Consider the following 22435-nt stretch of genomic DNA (forward strand, 5'->3'; position numbering starts at 1 on the left):
TTGCTTCCCCAGTGTGAGTGTAGGTCTCGTCCTAGTGTCCCTGCACTGGCAGACTGGGGTGGGCTCGGCACACAGATCCACGAACGTGGCCTTGCGCATCCAAAAGTTCTGCAGCCACTGCTCATCAGCCCAAGGTGACATTGGGGTGCAATCTCACAGTCAGTGATGGTTTCTCAGGCCCAGAAGAGGCACTCCTCCACTTGCAGCTGCTCCATGAAGGACACCAACAATCTCGAGTTGCTTCTCGCTATGTCCCAAGCAGTCTGACCTCCAGGAAATCGTCATGTTCTCTGCAGCTCTTCTTGTGGCTCAGCAAATACAGGAGGATCATGAATGCTGTGCTTGCAATGCTTATGACAGTAGAGTAGGGCTGTGCAAGCGCCGTGCTTCTGTCAGCAATGGTGGACAGTGCCAGGTCCCGTGTGGGATTTTCAAAATAAGCTTGAAAATTATGGGATGGGGTGACACTCTAGGGCGGAGAAAGTTGCATGCTGGGAAGTTGACCCCTTGCTGCCAGTCACCCCTGTGCAATTCATTTCTGCCTCACCATGCATTCCTGAAACTTCCCAAAAGACAGTGCACTGGATGGTAGCGGGTTGCACACTAGGATACCTACCTATGGTGCATAGCACTGTGCATTGAAACAAGCACTTCTGGTAAATGCGTGCAGTGCCCACGCAAGGAGCCAAGTGTGCACATGTACAAACAATATCCTAACTGCAGCAGCTTTATTCTGATGTAACTTTTGATGGCAAAAGTTTGTAGTATAGGCAGATGTCCTAAATTAAACCGACTAGAAGGATTCCTATTAGCATGGCTCTAATGACCTTTTACTTAGCAGTGAGAAGTTTGCCCTGGTAGACTTAATTTCAAGATGGCTTTTAATCCCAAAGTGGAAAGCATCTTAATCTTCTGGATTCCCTTGTTAGCTTTCCATGATGACTCCATTCGCACTATTGGAAAAAACAGTCATTCCAAGCATTAGAAAAGTAAAGTCGGAAGAGCCAGCAAGGAAGATTTGTATTGTACTGCCAAGTATAAACCTTGGTTTTCCTTTGGGCAAACTCCAGGTTAGTCTCCAATTTTATTTTTGACTGTTGCTATATTAATACAGCTTTAATGATGGAAGGGGAGATCATTAGCTTCAAAGGTAAACTTCAAGGCACTCAATGTGTCACCATTTAGTGTAAAAACAGCTGCAGTTCAGTAGTTGAGATGCCTTCTATAGAGCCTCCTTCAAAGAAGCTTCCTTTGTAGCCTTTCAAATTATGTTCAGATGTATCACAAAATTTAAGGATGTTATGCAAGACTTTAATTAAAAAAAAAAAAAAAAGAAAAGAAAAGGTAGCTTTTCAGGGCAGAGGCCATGTCTTCGTGTGTGCGTTTTTTGAGTGTTGTGTTTTATTTGTACAGCACTTAGCACAATCCAAGACCTCTGAGAGCTGTAGCTACATAAATATTAAATGACAATATTAATATTTGGTGTGATAAATGTCCTAGTTAGTATAAAAAATACAGTCTGCACATTCTAATAGTAACGTCATTAGGTGCCTAACCTTCATAGATGCTCCTGGGGCACCTTACATAAAAGATTACAACAGGTAAAAATATTTATCTTCTGGCAAATCGTAACACTTTGACATGAGCCATTGATGTGCATATTCTGAAATAAAACATTATTTTAATCTGATTTAAATGGACCTGATTTCATTGCTCTCCAGAGATCAAAAATAACGGTATTCTACAGAAGCAGAGAGAACCTGTACCACTTCTACCTCTACATGCTGCAGCCTCCAAAAGCCTTATATTCTCTGACTTCAGAGAGCAAGTTGCTTTGCAGGGAAGCTAAATGCTCAGTAAGTTATGCATTAGTTTGTAGCACCTTTTTTTTAAGGTCCTAAGTGCAGACCTCTTATTGACTCTCATGCTCATATGCTGTTAGTGACTTTGCACTCATTCTTGAAAATCACTAGGGAATGATGCTTAAGTACAGGAGTTTGACTGTGTGTTCTCAAGTATTATGCAATTTTCTAAAGTGTTTAATACTTGTAATTCGTTTATCTCTCCTGTTAAAAAAAATAATTAAAAACCTTTTGGAAACCTCATAGTAGTGGAGAAGCTATCCTGCGTTTTATAGGCAGCATCCAGAATTGTCCACTGGTAGCTGTGGCACCACACACAATTGGAATCAGTGATTCGCAGAATGTCTGCACTTCAGGGCTTGTAATAAAACAACAGAAGGTAAGTTTAAAACTTACTTATGCTAATTAACCCTTCACCCAGATTGTTTAAATTGTATTGGAAGCTTTCAACACACATTACAATTGTTCGAAACAATTTCTGTTGGTCTGTTCCAAATATTCAGAGTCTCTATAGAATGTGCTCATTCTATATGCCCCCTAAATCTCTTACCAGTGTTTTGTCATGGTGTTGTCTCAACACAGTTTTGAAGGAATCAAGAGAACTTTTAGGATACATATAGTTACTGTTATTCATTGAACTTTACTCAATCTACCTATAAGAAATTATCATTAATAAGGAGAGAGAATGTAAAAGGATGGAAAAGAGAAGACTTGAGTATGAGGAGGAGAGAGAACATGTATTTTTAGGTACATAAAAGCTAAGAAAAAATTGGAAGACATCACAGCAAGCTGGTGTGCTGAAGCAGGCAAAGGTATAACTGGCCATCAACATTAATGCTAAGCCATAAACAATGATTGAGCAATAATTGGAGAAGGGCATGCTGAGGAGAGTACTGGCATCATGATTGTCTGACATCAAAAATAGGGGTGGGGCGTCAGAGTGGAAGAAAATCATTACAATGGAAATTAAGGTTACCAAAAATCCAGTAAATTTTCCACAGTAAAGCTTTTAGATAAGAGACCTCTAGTTGGACATCTCTGAATTTGTCACTAGCTTATAACAATTAACTGCAGTTCTCTCCACTTCCTTTTTGAATACAGCTAGTTACCTACCTCACAAATTAGCATATACTCAGCTTGCTACAAGACAACAGGCAGGCTTTGCCAAGATCCTCCAAAAATCAGACCATCTTCCAAATCACATGCAGCAAGTGAATTAACTTTTTGTTTTGTTTACATTAACAGTTTTTCTTGATTCAGTGAGAAGGATGTTGTTTAAAGCTCTGCATTGTCAATTTCTCCTCTGAAGTCTTCCCACCTTTTGAAGAAATGTAGGTGGAGATAAGTCGAGGCAACTCATGTGTAATGATAGCTTTTAAACGTCTAAATAAGTAGAATGAGATCAGGAGTGCCACATTTTCAAGTGACTTCACATATTTTCTATATTCTTGAGGAATGAGATCTGTAGTTTAAATGCAAGAAAATAAAGGCTTAAGAAAATTGGACTGTAGCTAGGAAAAAGTGGAGTAAAATCTCTCAGATCATTTTCTGAAAGGTATGCTCCAAGAAGAGGCTACTAGGCAAGCTTAATGGAAGGCTTTCTGGATAGCATAGATATATGCTACCAAGTTTTGTCTTGCTGCCTTTTTCATGTCCTCCCACACTCATTTCAATGCCCACTTGGCCTGGGATACCACTATCTGCTCAGTCTGCTCATGTCCTTTCATCCTTCAAGTCCTTCCTTTAAGCATGCGTCTCCTAAACTGCCTGTAAATCCCAGCCCTCTCTTCAAGACACATCAACAAAATAGAAGCGAGGAGGAAAGAGAAATGAAAACAAAATGGGAAACTAACGTAGCACCAGCTGTATCCCACTTTCCAGCCTTCATCTGTATGTTGTTTGGGACATACCTTGGTTGCCTACCAAGTACTTGGCACACTTCAAACGCTAGTAAACAAATTATATATATAGCCATCAGAGAGAGTTTACTGTCAAATTTATAGGAGACATTTGGTTTAACTGAAGAATTGTTCGTGTATTTTCAAGAAGGGTAAGAGAACTTCCTACCTTGCTCTTTTTATCTTAAAATCTTCAAGTGCAATCATCTCTAGATGCAAAGAAGGCTGAGAGAGCACTCGACTAAACAAGCTTCATCTGCGTTCCATACAAAACTAAATTATTATATTTCCAGATTTACCCTTGCTTCTCTACATGTCACAATGAGGAAAAAAGTTAGACTCCTTTGATGTGAAAAAAGCAATATATCACTTCTCTGAAAGAACATTTCTCAGTCTCTCATGTGAAAAAGGATTAACACCTCCAACAAAGGTCCTCTAGATCACAGAACTAAGCAGCAGTACTGAACAGTTTTCCTGAGGAGTGGAAAAACTGTATTTAAGCAAGAGATTTTGAACTGGCAAACAGAAGCTTTTTAATAGCTGAAGATCTAAGATAAAGGATTAAACCTTTCTGAAGTATCTACACTTAAACTACTCTAAAGACAAGGAAGCGAGTTTAAATTCATGAAAGACCATCTTTGTTTTCCTAAATGAACAATGTTCTTTAGTGTCAAAATAGAATCTGTTCACTGCATTGTGAACTATATAAACTTTATTGCAATACCACATATCTGTTAGTGTGGTCTTGTTTTGGGTTTACTTCATTGAATTCTGACTTGATTTGAGCAGCTGCTGTGGACACAATATTTGTCCACATGTAAACTGATAATTATCAAAATATTTTGAAGTGGACAAAATAAAGAAATATGCTGCTTATCTGTTCTGTTAAAGAATACTTGTTCTCTATGTGTAAGAGGAGCATGTGAAATAAAATATTATAGCTTTACGTGGCAATTTGTAGCATTTTCCCATATGTAACTCTTAATTTGATAGTTCATTGTTTCATAACATTAGGCATTATATCTAATAGACATATCTATTGTTCTAATACATATTCAGTGTTTGGAGTGGTATTAAACAGAATTTTATTTTAAAAACAGGCTTGATAGCTACTGATATGTAATGTTAGATGCATCTCCAGAGATTTGAGATGGATATCACTTGCTTGGAATTAGGAATGGGGGGATTTTTTTTTTTTTTTTTGCCATATTTTTATATTCAAAAGTTAAGTGTAAGAAAATGAAATCCCACAGAACTTCCGTTAGAGCTTCTGATTGTTTAAGCTTAACTTGCTGTTTTAAGAACTAAATTACAGCATTTTTTATCTCAAATAGCAAACAGGTAACCTTCTGACCTTTTTCAGTAAATCCCCAACTGAACCTTTGAAATTAGGCTGGGTTCGCATTTTATGGCACAAAATAAAAATCTCTTATTCCGCTATAGTGTATCCTGAACACACATTTTATTAAGCTCTTGACTCATTCAGCCATGTGTATTTTGTAAAGTTCCTATGGTTATTGTTTTACAATAGCTGCTTCCAGAAGCATTGTAAGGGTTTCAATTAATCAGCTCTTTGTGTGCTTCAGACTATGCAAATTTATCGCATCAAGCCATTCAGCAGCTCATGGGAAAGCCGTGTACAAACTGTATTGTCTTCTAGCGCCTCCTCTCATTTAGAGTGATGTTTTTAATAAGCGAGCTAATCAAGTTTACTTATGCATTATTTATCTGTTAATTTTAATTCTGTTCTTCTTTCTATCCTATGTCAAATGGGATGTAGCAAGTGATATGATCGATCTGTAAACGATTCAGCTGTTGAAGAAAGCTAATATGATTTAGCGCTCTTCCCCTCTTCCCCCCCCCCCCCCCGCCCGAAGTTGTGTGTGTATATATAGTTGTGTAATAAACATGATGGCTAATTAGAGAAATTTGAAGCAAACATACCTGGTACCATATATTGGTTGCAGATTTGTCTATAAATCTGTTCTCCCCCAAAATACTTTGTAACTATAAAACGGCAATTGTATTTGAAAATAGCCTTCTTATTGGAAGCTTAGCCAATCCTTTCAATTCCAGTATGTACTCTGTCACTGGACACATCTAGTACTGAAAACTCCAGAGTGCACCTATTAAGGAATTAAGGTTATTTTTCTAACCACATAAGAGTAAAGGAGCTAAACAAGTTCATCCAGTAGTGGGCTTCTTCTCACCTCTCCAGCAGAAATTAGTAGTAATGCTGCTGCCACTTCTATTCACTTAAGTTAGTCCCCTTTGCTCTCCAATGTGCCACCTGTTGATAGTAATTAGGCTTTTACCTATTAGGTTGTTTTGACTTTTTAATTTTTTCATTTGTGAGTGTGTGTTTTATTTATGGAAAGTATCCGTATGGTGGTTTGTGAACGAGACTTATGTCTACTGCTGGATATTTTTGATTGTTAAACAGTGTGTTTTAGAGTGGTAAATTCACACCTGCTAGCAAGCAAGGACAGCAACATGTAAGGGACACAAACTCTAGAGTTTTGAGTCTCTGCAGGTGGAAAAGTAAAATCTCTCAATAAAAAAAGTGAAGAGATCAAGGTGTCTTCAAGACGCTGATCTTGCAAAGAGATCCCCATTGTCAGACCCTACTCCATGAACAGAGTGGGATTCCATACAGATTGACATTTATGCCCACATGGATCCCTTTGCAGGGTGGTGCCAATGTGTAGTCAGGAAATTGTCCCATATCTGAACACAGTATGGCACCAGTTGAAGAACAGCTCCTAGTTATCTTCTGTTCGGAAGAAAAGTTGCTTGAAAAGAGTTGATTGATTTGGCTGCTGTTTTGCAAAGCACTAGAGTACTTCTCATTAATTGGATTTTTTTTAAATGCTGTTGGTTCAGTTTATAAAATCTATATTGAAATATTTGGAAAAAGACGGTTTCAGTAATCTTTTTTTTTTTAAAGAAATTAATTATAGTATGTGTCAGCTTGACAATAAACTCCTTGCAAAAGTGTGTTCCAGAATTAAAAGGGGGTTTTGTTTTTGTTTTTGTTTTTTTAAGTTGAGTGAATAGGCAGAGACCTAGAAAGCATCTGGCAATCTGCCTGCTTACAAATATGAGCCTAACGTAAGTCCACGCATTTTTTTAAATCAAAAAACAACTTTCACCCCATGTAGAAGAACACATGTAGAATTATTTCCTGAACTATTTATAGATGTTCATCTCTGTCCCCAATATAAGAACTGAAACATGTGTCGGTGAGGGCAGAATGTGGCCCATAATAGTATGGCATTTTTAAGTAATCAGTCTGACTACATCTCTCACAAGAGATGGGGCATTTAAAGGGGGGGAAGGTAACATTACATGAGACTCTGAGGTATACATTAAAATATATATGTGATGGAGAAAAACGTTTTGAGGTGATGAGCAAAACTGTTAGCTCCCTAAGTATGATGAATAGGGAATTCAGGAAAAACTATTTTATTTCCTTTTTAATGCCACAGAGGAAGTTTATAGTCTAGTTTTGAGTGTGTGTTCTTTTTCTGTAGATGGGCATGGTAAAAAATCAGTAGGTAAAGTGAATTTCAGTTCATACTTGGACAGGGAAAGCTCTTCAAATCCTGAGGTTGTTTTATATTCTACATTTTGGGGGCAATGCTCTATTATCCAATTTCAAAGTGATGTTGCTATTGTGATGGATGATTTCATTTTATTTTTCATTGCTGAAAGGCTACACTGGGTAAAGCTAATTTGCCTGTTTGGGTGTGTGGTTGTTGTCCGTCCCGTCCCCCTTCCCCCCCCCCCCCTCCGGATTTTAACCCTGCAATGTGTGTTTGCTTTTCACCAGTAGATGTTGTGCTGTAAACAATGGGTCAAGAATTCTGTATGAGTTGGGGCATGGAATCTGGGGCTTAAAATATGAACCTGTAAATAGTGTGTTTAATGTCAACATATTTTCTGTATGATGAATTTTGTGTTCTGTGCTTTTCCAAGGTCCTGAGAATATTGTTTTTGAAATTAAATACATCATTAACATTATTAAATTAATGCAATATGCAGACCATCAAGATTTTTTTAAAAATCGATAAAGTTTCTAGGGATTATTTCCCAGAGATGAAAAAATCTTGTGTGAGATGGTCTTAAAATTTTGGGGTAGGAAAATATCTTCAGTCGTGTTGTGCAAATATAGATGTACACGATCTATAATGTTGTAACTTTTTAAAAAAAAAAAATTAAAATCTGGATTTAGAATTAAGATTTAGAACTTCTTTTTGAAATAGGGACTTTAAAAATGGCCTACTCAGTTTCAGATCATCAGATTCTGTCTAAATATTTTGTTTTAACTTCTAAGCTCATTATGCTCTCTTTGTGTTAACTTGTATTAAAATCTGTCAGCTATGACTGGTCTCATAAGCACAGTCAGCGGACCAGAATAAGTTAATTATTTACTTGTGTCACTAGTGCTCTTCATCTAATGAAATGCACAGCTGTGTTAGATCTGCAGTTGGATGTGTAGATTCCATTGTTATACAAGTCAGCAGAGGGTAGAAGCCGCTATGATGGAGAGCCCTCAGTTCTTTCTGCTGTTCTGCCTTTCTGTGTCGATTTCATGGATCTTTTATCATTTACTTTCACACAAAACAAACAACACAGAGGCTGTCTGCTATGGGAACCGTCTTGGCATATTAAAGGGTTTTCAGAGCCTCAAGTAATTTTAAGTTAGCTAAAATTGAATTTTTGGCTTACAGGTGCCCTTAGTCCACATGCAATCTATGAAAACATTAGAAGTGAAAGGGAATGGGCAAAACTCACAATTTTATATATCCATAAATATTTGGGGGGGGGGGAATGTGCAGTATGCAGAAGATTTAATAAAAACTCTTATATTCTAATCTGCTTTCACCAAATGATCACGTCTTTCTGGGGAAAGGATTGTTAACGATTTGTTGCAAAGAGATAGTGAAAATTAGTCTGTACTAGATTACAAACTAAACATAAAAATACAAAAGCTCCGGTTGTCTTCCCCTTTTCCCCCTCCCCCCTACTTACCATTCTCATTCTATTAACTACTGTCCCATGCACCTATCCCTGTCTTGTTTGGACAGTGGATGAGGAGCTCCCTCCTGAGCAGACGCCAATATCCCTCTGTGAACTGGCTGGTTGGGGGATGCCTTTTTAGGGATGTAACCAGCACCCTGAGTCTTTGCTCAGCCCCCTCCAGCCTAGGACTTTTCCGACCAAAGTGTGCTCTGGCAGTTGCACCAGGCTGATATCAAATAGATTGCAGATTCTTTCCACTCTGAGGGCTTCTGGAAAAGATTGACTGAAACACTAGACTTGTTTCAAAGGAATATAGGGTTTTTAGTGCTTGCATTTTAGCACCTGATTTGAGATGCAACATCAGTCTGTATGCCGTGTAAGGTGGTGGTCTTTTAATCTGTCAAGTTAGGTATGGAAACAACGTTCAGGGTTGGGGAGGAAAGGTTTATAAAGTATTTTAAACCAATTTGAATGGGTTTCACACTTCTGACTAGCTTTTGGAATTTGTACCTGCTTACCCCCACCTATGATCTTTAAACTATCATGACTGACATTTTTGGAAACTTTTTTTTTTTAAAGCACAGAGGGGTCCATATCTGTCTAACAAACTGTTAGGTGTCTGGAACTTGATCATGTTTTCCTTGGTTTCAGAAGGTTCCAAGTACATAGTCTTTTGCTCAATAAATAAGTACCAACAGAAAACACATTATTTTGGGTCAGTTTTCTCAAAGGCATGACTTCAGTCAAAAGGTTTATTCATGCATGTTGGCCAAGATTTAGAAGAAAAAAGACTAGTGATTTTCGGAGCCCAGCAAGACATCTTAAAGCGGTCTGATTTTCAGAAAGCATGCAGCAGCCACTCTGAAAATTAGGTCCTTTTTAAGATGTCACAAGTTAAGTGCCCAAAATCTTTAGTCACTTTTGAAAAATATAACCAATATTTTCTTATCTGAGTGCCTTATTTGAGTGAATGAGCAAATTATTACCACTGAAGTTATTATGTATGGGTATGTTAAGTTCGCTGTTTCTGCTGCAAAGGCACTGTTTTGGATGGTGTGGACTGTCATTGTTATGGAATTTATTCTTGCTAAAAAGTGACCCGTGAGAAAAAGAGGAGAGGGGCTGAATAGTAAGAAAGCTTGGTAATATCAGTCCTGATGTTGTCTCGCTTTTTGTGAATTGAAATATTTTCTCTTCTCTAGGGGTGTGTGGGCTGATAGTACCTCAGGAGGACATGCCATTTTGTGATACAGGAATCTGTCCAGATATCATTATGAATCCTCATGGCTTCCCATCGCGTATGACGGTTAGTAATTATGTTTTGATTAAAAAGACACTGTCCCAAAAAAGGAGAGTGAAGTAGATTAACCACAGTGAACAAGGTGTGAAAGTTGGACAACAAGATGCAGCATTGCATTTAAGATGTTCTTCCAGTCTTCATTATGTCCCATGGTGTCTGTCCAGGGATTCTTCAGTGGGCTGCTTTGTATATGTCATAAGATATCTAAATATGATATATAAAATAAATGGTGATGTAGTTTCTGGACATCCCACACATGAGGTGCTGTGCCTAAGATTTGTAGGAAAGCAAAACATACAAGTGATTCAGTCATTTGAGAGAGAGAGGATACTATCCTTCCCTTAACACCGTTTTAACGTGCTGTCCAAGCTATGCATCATCTTTCTTCATTCCAAGGGAAGTTTACCTATCTATTCTTCTGGCCTTTATCAGTGTGCTTCAAAAGAGATCGAGAGAGAGAGAGAGAGAAAGAGAAACACAAGGTTAACATTAATAGTTCTGACTCTGTCACTGATGGGTTGGTAAACTTGGATTTATTCAAATCATTGTAATCCAGTCTAAACACTTATGTACTGGGGACTGTTCACACAGTAAAGTTTAACTGGGTGCTAAAGTGTTTATAGGATTGAGGCCTAATGAAATATTTGACTAACTGTAAAATAAATGGTTTTCATTGTACTATTTAACAAAAAGGAATGAAAATAAGATACCCATTTTTAAAGCTCAGATTTTGTGTCTGTTAATGCATGGGGGGAAAATTGGTGCATTGGTCAACTTTTGAAAAAGAAACCAAGGAAAACTTCAGATTCTAAATTTGTTTTTGGCAAGAAACTGCTTAAACCACCATGAAATAATAGATCCTGAATTGGAAGCCAGCTTCCTATAAAATATAATCTTACTGCTCCCTTGTTTTATTCTTTCACTCTTCCTATTCAGTTCACTCTCCATTCAGTACCATGATGCATCTCTTCTAGCTCATGTGCCTTTTCTTCTCTTGTTAATTTTCAAAATATTTTTCATTGACTTTCAGTGTTTGTTTCTCTAATACATACTTTTTCTTCAGGACATTCATCCTTTTCAGCGAGACTGTGACATTCCAATCTGCCCTGCATAAGGAACAGCTGAAGGGGAGATTGTGACTCATGAGAGCTCCCAGTCACAATCTCACGTCCGGTCTCCCTACTGCTCCAGGCAGGATGTAACCTTTGAGTCTATGCCAGGCGCAGCATATTTTCCCTAACATGCCAGCATAGCTGTGTCACTGAACATACTGGGGGCAGAGCCAAGACTCCATCCAGCTGGGTGGGGGAAGTATAAGCTCTCCAGAGCCTACTTCCCCATATGTGGTACTGTCCATGATGAAAGTAGCTGGTACATAGACATATGGGAGCGCTTTGCACCCTGTTATGCCCTTCCACTGCCATGCTAGTCAGGCTATCATCTGGCCCTTTATTCAGCCTTTCTCCCTTGTTGGTTTTTACCTTCTATGTTTTCTTTTTTTCTCACCACTATCTTTCTCTCCTCTACTCCTGCTACTGATCTCTGACACTTTAACGTCCTTGGTTCTCTGGTAGTGGGGACTAGATCAGCGGTCCTGTTCACCTTCCAAATGTGATGATGAGGATGAGCCAGGTGACAGTGAATTTGCAAGTCTTGCCCTCCGTATGCCAGTGAATTGTCAGTCCTGCATTAAGATGCCAAATTTTAAAACTTGAGGAGGTGTTTCAGAGGTGTAACATGTATATCAAGGAAGTACTCTTCCTTTTATAACTTCTCATGTTTTCCATTGCACAGGTGGGAAAATTAATTGAGCTCTTGGCAGGGAAAGCTGGTGTCCTAGATGGCAGATTTCACTATGGAACAGCTTTTGGAGGTAGTAAAGTTAAGGATGTGTGTGAAGATCTCATTCGCCATGGGTATAACTACTTAGGGAAGGACTACGTAACATCTGGCATCACTGGGTAAGAATCTGCTGCAAAATTTTAGGCATTTCAGAGTAGGAATGAGGAAAGAGCAATTTTTAAGTAATTTTCTTTTTAAAAAAATGGACAGCAATTTTATGTGCTCTTAGAGTATTTATTTGCAATGTCACGTTTACTATAATAGTACTGTAAAATATGGAATTGGAGGCAGGTGTCTGTTCCTTGGGCTATATCTGTGTGCTTTTTTTGCTGATTATACAGTGATTCAATCTTACATAGTTGTCCGTTCTGTAACTTCCTGCTGTGTTGATAAGACTGTCTTCCGAGACAAGGAGCTCAAAGTACATGAGATAGTTTAGGAACAGGAAAAACCCATATGGCCCAACATGCTTGCCCTTTTAAAAAGGTGTCTTAATCCCACTTTCTTGCTTTTTCACTATTCCTCCAAGTCTCCCCCACCTCCCTCCACTCCTCCAGAAACAAATCAAATGTATTCAGTGGAAAGGATAATCAACATATGGAATAAGGTAGTTGGCAAGGCAATTAGAATATAAATGCATGCAAGAGATACCTAGATATAAGTGCCCTGTTTACTCCTTGATCCCTAAATTAGGTATACATTCTGCATGCATTTCTTTCTATTGATAACATAAGCTATATGAATGATAGAAATTAAGTGATGTGAATAATAATATCTTAAATCACAGTTCCACTTCTCTGACAGTGAGTCTTAGCTTGCAACTGATAGCACCCGGGTGAAATGCACCCACACAGCCTCACTGAAGTCAGATGGGCTCTGCACAGGCACAGCAGTCTGCCCCTCTATCAGTTGCAGATTCAGAGCCTTGTTCTCCACACGAATGTACAGTAATACACCGTACTGTTATGAGGAAGCACTCCCAAACTATTCTCTAGAACTTTATTCATGACTCCATTGCAGATTGTCCTAAAAGTCCAAATGCATTTTTTTTTAAATAATTCATGGTTCCTGGGTTATTTCAAATGGCTTTGCCGCTGTTCCTGTCTAGTAGACTGTTTCATATCTTAGGGTAAAAATGAGCTGACCAAGAAGATTGTGTTTATTGTTTTTATTCCTTTAGAGAACCCTTGGAAGCATATATCTATTTTGGTCCTGTGTATTACCAGAAACTAAAGCATATGGTGTTGGATAAGATGCATGCCAGAGCTCGAGGCCCTAGAGCTGTCCTTACCAGGTATTGTTGAAGAATATGTGCAGAGTACTTGCTGTGTAATCAGAAATGTGCTAGGTTCACTAAGCAGATAAAAGATTAAGGTGGTTTGTCTCTTAGTGTTTAACATATTTGATGTTCCTTGTTTTGTTTTTTTCCCCAATTAATATTAAACTCTTTTGAAACCGTGGTAGGAGGAAGTTAGTTTGCAGATCCAAAGAGTGCTTCATACAATTCAGGTTGAGTCTTCTACTCTGTTCTTAACTCATTCTGTTGCATCTGGGGAAATGTAGACATTGTGAATCACTGGGTGATGTTTTTAACATAACAGATATGTAGACGTATGGGGTTGTTTAAAAGCATTGCTGTCCCTTTTTGTTTGTCCTCACTGGCGTTTAAAGAGCTTTTTTCTTCTTCTGTTTTTGATTTAACTGCAGTGTTCTCACAACACAGTGTGTGAATGGAAGAAAAAACTTCCTTTGATATTGCAGCAGTCACTGGGATTTTTACATAGTACAATTAATGTTGTGACACTAACTTTTGCCCTTTAATATGAAATGAATGGATTGGCTACAATTGAATGTAAACACCCATTGAAATGGTACGCACACATCCCCAAAATACAGCATCTGCAATGCTGTCTCCTTCCCCCTCCCACCCAACCTCAATCCCTGTGGTATGGTCAAGAAAGAGATACACTCCAAGATGGCATTTACCAATCAGTGACCTTTCTGTTCTTATTCAGCATGGTGCTTGTTGGCAATTTCAGCACACCCTGCAATTCATCAGTGTCAGAACTTACAAAGAAACCTATGGTAAGTCTCCATTTTCAGCTGTTTCATTAAAGATCTGATAAAGCTTCCTCAGTTCCCGTGATGCGGTTATCATTGCACTAAATATGAATTCTCTTGTCTGCAGTCACGTTTGCTTTCATCTGGCTTTCCCCTTGAATAAACATGGGCAAGCCTACATTACCCCGCTACATCAGGAGCAAAAAGGGTCAACATTGGTGTCTTTAGTTTCAAGTGTAGGAGTCAGAGGGTGTGCTTGAAAAAGCATGTATGTAATGTGATATGCTTCCAGAGATTTAATACCTCCATCTACACATTCAAGGACTCTGAAATCTTCTGCTTTCATTGGATTTATCTGGCTTCTTGCCCTTGAGGCCAAACAAAGACTCATCCCCTTCAGCTGTAGTCCATATGGCTGCTCATGCTGCCTTCAAGTTGATGGATCCTTTTGGCTTATCAAACCTTATATCACTGAATCACTTTGCTTGGAAGTGACCTCTGGTGGATTACTTTGTCCATCCCTCTGCATCATAGCAGGATTGCTTGCATGATCCCTAAATCCCGTGAGACAGTTGGTTGTCCAATCTAGTCTTGAATATCACTAGTGAAGATGATTCCAAAATCTCTTCTGGAACCCTATTTACCCAACTAGTGTTATCTTGGTACTTATATGCCCTGTCTAAATCTTAGCACCATTACCTTTGATCCGTTCTTGTTAACGAATGACAGCAATTGATCACTGTCCCCTTTATAACCTACCCTCACATACCTGCATAATAGTCCATGTCTGCTTTTATCTGGCTTTCCCCTTGCCTTTGAGGAAGCTAGTGGATTGTTCTATTTAAGCTGCCTCATGACCACCGGTCTTAGAAACTGTTTTTCTCCACTAATTCATCCTTTCTTATTACCATCACCTCCACTAAGAGAATGAGTTCCAGACTTTCGTGTTCGTTTCTTCATCCATTGCATTTTACAGAGGACAAAGTGGACTAACTGTATCTTAAAATGTGACTCTTTTGAATAGTACTCCTATAAATATGACATTTCATTGTGGGGTTCACTGGTTATTGTCTCAATCATTTCCATATCAAATGTGCTTAGTTTTGCTTTGTAAAACTATCTCTTTACAACCTTGGAAAACTCCACCTGGGACCTGAGATTCAAAGCTGGCTTCTTTCCTTTTTGAGCATCGCTAGTACTAAAGATTCAGCAGATTAAGTGATGCCCACAGACATCTGTCCAGCCTCATTGCCTTAAACATCAGTTTTTGCTTTTTCACTATTGCTATGCATTGAGCAGATGTGTTCATTTATCTCCTTGATACCTAGAATTTTTTTCCATGAGCAGTTAGTTAAGGTAGAACCTGTCAATATATATGGGTAGTCTAATATTTATTTCTTCTAATGTGTATTATCTTGCATCTGAATTTAATCTGCTATTCTGTTCTATATAGGTTTTTACGCCATCATTGTAGTATCTGAGGGCCTTCCGGTAGAGCATTAAGCAACGTGACTAACATCTGTCACATGTTTGTCCTCTTATCCTTTCCCCAGGGAGAGGTGTGTGTGCAGGGGAGTGTCTTGTTTTAGTGTTTGTTTGGTTAAAAAAAAAAAGAGAGAGCGAGAGAGACCAAAAGAGCTGTATATTTCTGATAGAGAAGGCAAGGTTACAGAAGTGCACCTTGCCGATGGAACAGCAGGTGGGGAGGTCCTTAGTTCTTGGGGGAGTTCTTTTCACGGTCTGAGTGGCCCCTGAGAAAGCCCTGTCTCCTGCACAGGTCAGCTTCACCCTGATCATAGAAAGTTCCATTGTGCCAGAGGAGCGAAGTTGACTCGGAATCAGACCCTTTCTCTGCTGTTAGACTAAATTGGTCCATTTCAGAAAGCTGTGTCTGTGGGAGCAAAATGTCACAGCAAAGAAAGAGACCTGACAGCAGCTGGTGTATGAATATAAAGGCTTTGAGGTTAGGCAGTTTTCCTAATTTTAACCTCATCCTGTCCTCTCTGCTCTATGGCAAATGTTTGGGGTTCCTGGGTCTCCACCCCGAGACATAAACGGGTGCCAAAGGCCCCAAATTAAGCTCACAGGCAGCATCAAAGAGGAAGCTAGAATTCTATTGCCCAGTCAGCTCCTTATATATGTAACTACATTTACTGTTCTATGTAGGAAATCGGTGTTGGCTCCTCTGTGGGTTATTTTCTCCTCTTGTGCATGCGCACGCGCACCCACGCAATTATCAGAATGAATAACTCAGTCCTAGCTTCTTGCCTGCTTGCATTTTGAAATAATCAGACACGCCGGTTTCATAGTGCATTGTAAGAAAATAATTTGGTAATACTGGTCAATGTTGCCCTCCAATCCCCAAGGCCTTGGAGCAGTGTCCCCTCTCTTCCTGTCAGAGATATGAAGGTCCTTTGGATAACATCCCCACCCTTGAGGTCCAGCGATTCAGCCAGCTAGCACTGTTGTTTAACAGGAATGAGGGGGAAAAAGAAAAGGAGTACTTGTGGCACCTTAGAGACTAACCAATTTATTTGAGCATGAGCTTTCGTGAGCTACAGCTCACTTCATCGGATGCATACTGTGGAAATTGCAGAAGACATTATTATATACACAGACACCATGAAACAATACCTCCTCCCACCCCACTCTCCTGCTGGTAATAGGGGGATCACTGTTGAGCAGAGTGAGACATACTTTCATCCCCAGGGGTTAAGTACCTTTTCCTCTGCTGGCCTAGGAAGCAAGAAACAGGGCAAGAAATTGAACTCAGTCTTCTGGGTAATGCAGAATAGTGCCATTAAATTGCTGATTTGGGTTGAGGTTTTTAAGTAAATAAACATTGGAGTTAACTGCTTGATTATTCTGGTTCTAACGGTAATAGTTAAATAAACACTATCAGGATCAACTGGCCCCAGTTTTTCATTTAAGGATAGGTTTCAGAGTAGCAGCCGTGTTAGTCTGTATCCGCTAAAAGAAAAGGAGGACTTGTGGCACCTTAGAGACCAACACATTTATTTGAGCATAAGCTTTCGTGAGCTACAGCTGTAGCCACAAGTCCTCCTTTTCTTTTTTTCATTTAAGGATGTGGTTCTTTTACTTTCAGTGCTCCTGGGGCTTTCTGGTTTTATTTGTGTTTCTCTTTTTGTTTTTTGACATTTGAAATGTTTTCTGTTTTTAAAGCTTCCATGTTTGGGTCTCTTGAACCTCCTGTTTAGAATGCAGAAAGGAGGGACAACAGCCGGGGTGGCTGGATGGGTGAAAGAGAGAGAACACGCAAACCCTTTATAAATATTATATTTTATAATATTAAATGACACTTAAAGGGGAGGGGAGATTTCAAAGCACCTCAGTGAGTGAGGAGAACAAGTCCCATTGACATCATGTAGGCCTTGTGCTGCTAGCTTACTTAGGAGGTTTTGAAAACCCCACTCTCTGGGTAAAATTTTCTAAAGCACCGAAGTCCCATTGACTTTCAGTGAAACGTAGGCATCTGTGCAAGTTTTGAAAATGGGGGACTTCGGTGCTTTACTCTGTATCTTTAAAGACCACAGCTTTTTAAGGACTTGAAAGGAAAGAGTGCACATAGCTTTTCCAGAATCTCATTATTCCATTGACTGGAAGGGGAGTCGTAGGTTCTCCGAGGCAGATTTTCAAAGGTAGGTAGGCACATAAAAGATGCAGATAAGTGCCTAGTGAGATTTTCAAAAGCGCTTAGGTGCCTATGTGCATCTTGAGGTGCATCTTTATTCAGATACCTTTCAAAATCTGGCCCTCACAGCCTTGCTGGATAAGCTCCAGGATCAGTCATTAAAGCAGTGTCTGAGCAATGAAGATGCCACCATCCGTGTGTGTGTGTGTGTGTGTGTGTGTGAGAGAGAGAGAGAGAGAACTAGGATGTTAAACTGTAAACAGATGCTTCCTATTGTCACAACAAGGAAGAAAATGAAACCAGTTACATGAATGGAAGGACAAATTTGAATTGCAAACAGATTAGCTTTACGTTCCCAAGGTGGTGACAGAAAAAAGGAAAGACTTCTTCGAAAAGTAAATACAATTTAAACCTTGACAAGATCCATTGAATCTAGTAACTAAGATAACTTCTTGTAGTTATTAAGCAGGTTAATTAGATATTGAGGCAATTTATTTTTGGAACCATTTTTCATTCTAAAATTACAACTTTACTATGGAAATAAAATAATTTGAATTACTATACACAAAATACGTATATTACAAAAGTTGCAGGCCTGATTCGCTAGTACACACTGGCTGCTTTATGCCACTCCAGTGACGCAAAGGATCCAGATACCCAGCTCCACCACCCAGGTAAACCTGTACTTTAGGACCACCATAAACAATTCTTCTTATCCCTTGGTGTTTAAGGGCCTGATCCATAGCTCATTGAAGTAGAAATTTCCATTGACTTCAGTGGTCATTTTGTATCCATCCCTAAACCTTTAAAATCCTTTTATCTTCTTTTAAATATTTAATGTGGCATATTCTGGCAACCACTTTCTGATTATCAAATTATCCAGGACAAAATAGACAATATTTTAATTACTTAAAGGGATACTGTAATGATTTAGGCAATGCATGTACATTATTTTGTTTAATACATTGTGATATTTTTAAATGTCTCCATTACGTTTTTTTAAAAGTTGCTTTTTTGTCATTCAGCTGCTGTTTGCAACCCAAGTATTGCTGTGCAGTGTGCTAGTATGTGAGAATCAAAGTCTGCAGTATTGCCAACCTAAAACGTTCCAAAATCATGAGATTCATGTAAAAAACAACTTTTTTTTTTAAAGCCAGTTTTGCATTTTGATTTGCATTCTGGTTTCAGAGCCTTTTAGAGTGCACTTGAATCACATTTCAAGCATTTCTCCACAACCACAAGGGGCAGAAACTTCCTATTTTTGCAAACAAAAGCTGAGATTTTCCAATAATCACTCGTCTTCAGGAGCTGGGTCTAAGTAAAATGCCAAATATCATGAGGTTTGTGATGAAATCATGAGTTGGCAACACTGACCTGACAAATCTATGTATGTTTTGCATTTCTGCTTAGACAAACTGCATAAATGTTAAGAAAAGGCTTTTTTAAAATTATTTCCAGTTTAATAATCTTTTACGAACACACAAGAAGGAGAGGAAGCAGCAGGCTGGGTGTTCTTCTAGGGCCCTTCAGCTTTGGAACTTGCTGTCCTGGATCCAAATAGTCCTAGTTTATTGATGTTTGTTTGCAAACATTGTTGGGCGTGTTGCAAAGCCTCCTGTATTTTACCTAGCTGAGAGAGACCAAGAGGACATTGGTGGGAGATCATAATATTTCTAACTGTTGTATTATGACTTATTTTAAAGATTGGGCAAAAAGGGATTCCTGGAACAGCTGTTTGTATAACACAGTTTTTAAAATATGTCAAGGGGCACCTGAAGCATAGGTGCTCTCTTTTAATGTATGTTTTTAAAGTGAAAGTAAATTTAAAAAAAAAAAAACATTGTAAAAGGACATTTACTTTTTAAAAAAAAGTCAAATTAAAACAAACATCTCATTTTTCCAGTAGGGTTTTTTTTCATTTCTACATGTATCAAATGACTCATTTAAAATTTTATCAGAGGTGTGAAGTTTTTTTTTTTCCTAGATCCCATTAGCTAGAATAATGTCCAATTGAAAACACAATATCTGTTTTGGCTCCTGTTTTATTTAGCTGGATAATAAAACTTCAGTACTTCGAATGCTCTGTAAATATAATGTTTACTAATTTTGTATCCATGTATGTAGTTATAACTGGATTCTTGGCTAATGAAAACTCATGTTTTTTGCATTTATTCAACTAAATCTGTGAAATAAAGAATTACGGTCTAGATTTTGCAATCCTTACTCATGTAACTACTACATATTACTCGCGCATGAGTAAGGACTACTTGCATGAATAAAGGCTTGCAGGATTTGCCCTGTGGTTGTAGACCTTTAATTTAAGCCTATTGGTACTATTCCTTAGGGAATACATTCCTAAAATTTGAGGACATATGTTCCAGAAATATTTATTATATTCTTTAAATTGTTTATTTCAAAGGCAACCCACTGAAGGTCGATCGCGTGATGGTGGTTTACGTCTTGGAGAAATGGAACGAGATTGTTTAATAGGTTATGGAGCCAGCATGCTTTTGCTGGAGAGACTGATGATTTCAAGTGATGCCTTTGAAGTGGATGTCTGCGGACAGTGTGGCTTGCTGGGATATTCTGGCTGGTAAATTGACTCATTTTAATGTTTTCTTGTTAGTGGGTTTACATCCTGATCTCTTTCCCTTTTATTTTACACATGCAGTATTATGTTCTGTATGTCCACTTTAAAGAAAGCCATTGAATCCTTAAGTTATGTGAAGCAAACTGATTAACACAGTAAATACATCTACAGAATAATACTTCGCACTTGTGTAGTGCTTTCTATCTTGAAAGTGCTTTACAAATGTTAGTTAACATTTCCATACATTTTAATTAATCTACATCAATGACCAAGTAAGTGTAAAGGGGATGCACTCTGAATGGTCATGGGATTGGTAACAGGATATAGAGCTTTTCACTATTAAGGCACTGGTTCCTTCTGACTCGGAAGTGCAGCTGTCACACAGAGTAGTCTCTGGGCCAAATTCTGTCCTAACTGAAGTTGAGATTTCAGAGGGTTTAAGTCAAAACAAAATCTGGTCTTTGTGGTCCATCTCCCAAAGTGGGAATAAATATCCATGTCCCAAAACTCAGTTACAGTTGGTACCCTTTGGCAGTCTGAGAAACAGGACAAGGTTGGAATTAACATGGAAACTGTACTACCCTCTCACTCATTCTCTAGGGGCTTGTCTACATAGAGTTTGTGTGCCAATTTAACCCAACTAACTTAATTCAGTTGTTGCAACTCTCCTACTGGGGACAGGCTCTTCGATGGGTTTGTGTCTTAAATCACATTAGCTTAGGTCATTTACAAACCAGCTTAAGATAAATTGATTGAAGACACTTAAAACTAATTTAAGTGTCCACACACACAGTTGCATGGATTTAACTAAATTGGTTTAAAATCACACCTTTAGTTAAAATGGTGCAATTTTGAGTGTAGACCAGGGCTTAGTTAATTGTCTCTGAGAGCTTGTCTGCCCTGCATGGCAAAGTGCACTGGAGGGTGTGATCTGTAGCGCTCTAACATGTTGTGCTCTAGCCAACCTGTGCAGACCCAGCTGGAGTTCTTTAAATGGTACCCAGTTCAGATTAATGTCATCCTGCTTAAAATGGCACTACATCAGTGTGAACTAGGTACCTTTTTAGAGCACACCAGCTGGGTCTACGTGGGGCAGTTAGAACACACATGTTAGCGCTCTACAGATCACACCCCTCTGGTGCACTTTGCTTCTCTGTGTAGACAAGCTCTAAGACCTTGGCAGTGTACTGTCGGGAAGCTTGCACTGCCACTCACTGTACCTGTTCTGTAGCTAGCTTTGAAAATTAATGGCCGCCATCAGTCCTCCAAGTGATCAGTCTAGCACATTTCATGATTCAATTAACTTTTATCTTTATTAAGGGAGAGTGAGGAGATTTTTACAAAAAAGACACATAGGACCATATATTTCTAATGCAGTCATAAATATTTTTGAAGGACTGCTATTCTTTTTCAGTAAGATTTTCAGAAGCGTGTAGTGTCCTTTCATACTTAATTTTACTGCAGAATAGAAAAAAAATCTTTAATACCATACTATTTTTTTTCTGCAAGTTACACTATACACAAAGGGCACCGTTAGTAGATGGTGTTCTTAGTTGCTGAGACTGTGGGGAGTTTTTTGTGTGTACTGTAATTCTACTTATGTTCTCTGACCTACTCCAGTTCCCTTTAGCCCTTAATACTTTCTGTTTGTTCTCATGAGCAATAGACTTTCTGATTTCCTTTTACAGGAGCAAAGTCGGCAGGATTCTCTTCTCTAAAGCCATTTCTCCACTTAACACACCAACCGGGGTAGATGGGTGCATATTTGTTTTGTTCTAAGTAGAGAATGTTTTCTTTTGGGTTGGAGGACCAGGAAGAGCCTGAGCTCAACTCTGAATCTCTGATCTATGCTGTTGCAATTCAGTACAGCATAGATCTTTTGGAGATGTTAGTATTGCTTTAGTCTCCCATTGCCATGTGCTTGTCCTTGCTAGAGAGCAAAGTTTACCACTCTCCTGGTGTCTCTGGGCCAAATTTTCTTCTGGAACCAGAGTAAACTCCACGGGTACAGGTGTTTTAATGATTGCCCCTGTGGCCATTCCAGGGGCAGTGGTGGACAGGAAATAACAATGAAGAGCACACAGGAATGCATTAGTAGTAAAATTCAAGGGGCTCTATTCTTCTGCCCTAGGATAAAAGCGACTCTTTTATTTAAAACAGTGGGAGTTACTTGCATCCTGCATTGGAAAAATCAAGCCCCATGTC

The 22435-nt window shown here is 38.8% G+C and overlaps 1 protein-coding gene across 9 annotated transcripts in view; it reads left to right on the top strand.

Moving 5' to 3' along the window:
- POLR3B (RNA polymerase III subunit B) overlaps positions 1 to 22435 on the top strand; it is a 124379-nt gene that overhangs the window by 95007 nt on the left and 6937 nt on the right. For 2 of the 9 annotated variants that reach the window (XM_037880104.2, XM_037880105.2), the window contains 4 exons: positions 9988 to 10091; positions 11880 to 12046; positions 13108 to 13221; positions 20060 to 20233. In XM_037880104.2, the coding sequence (XP_037736032.1) occupies positions 9988 to 10091; positions 11880 to 12046; positions 13108 to 13221; positions 20060 to 20233 (559 nt within the window). The other 7 variants (XR_005222586.2, XM_037880106.2, XR_005222588.2 and 4 more) reach the window with 7 other exon arrangements.

This window comes from Chelonia mydas, chromosome 1 (genome assembly GCF_015237465.2).
Source record: "Chelonia mydas isolate rCheMyd1 chromosome 1, rCheMyd1.pri.v2, whole genome shotgun sequence".
Classification (NCBI taxonomy): Eukaryota; Metazoa; Chordata; order Testudines; family Cheloniidae; genus Chelonia; species Chelonia mydas.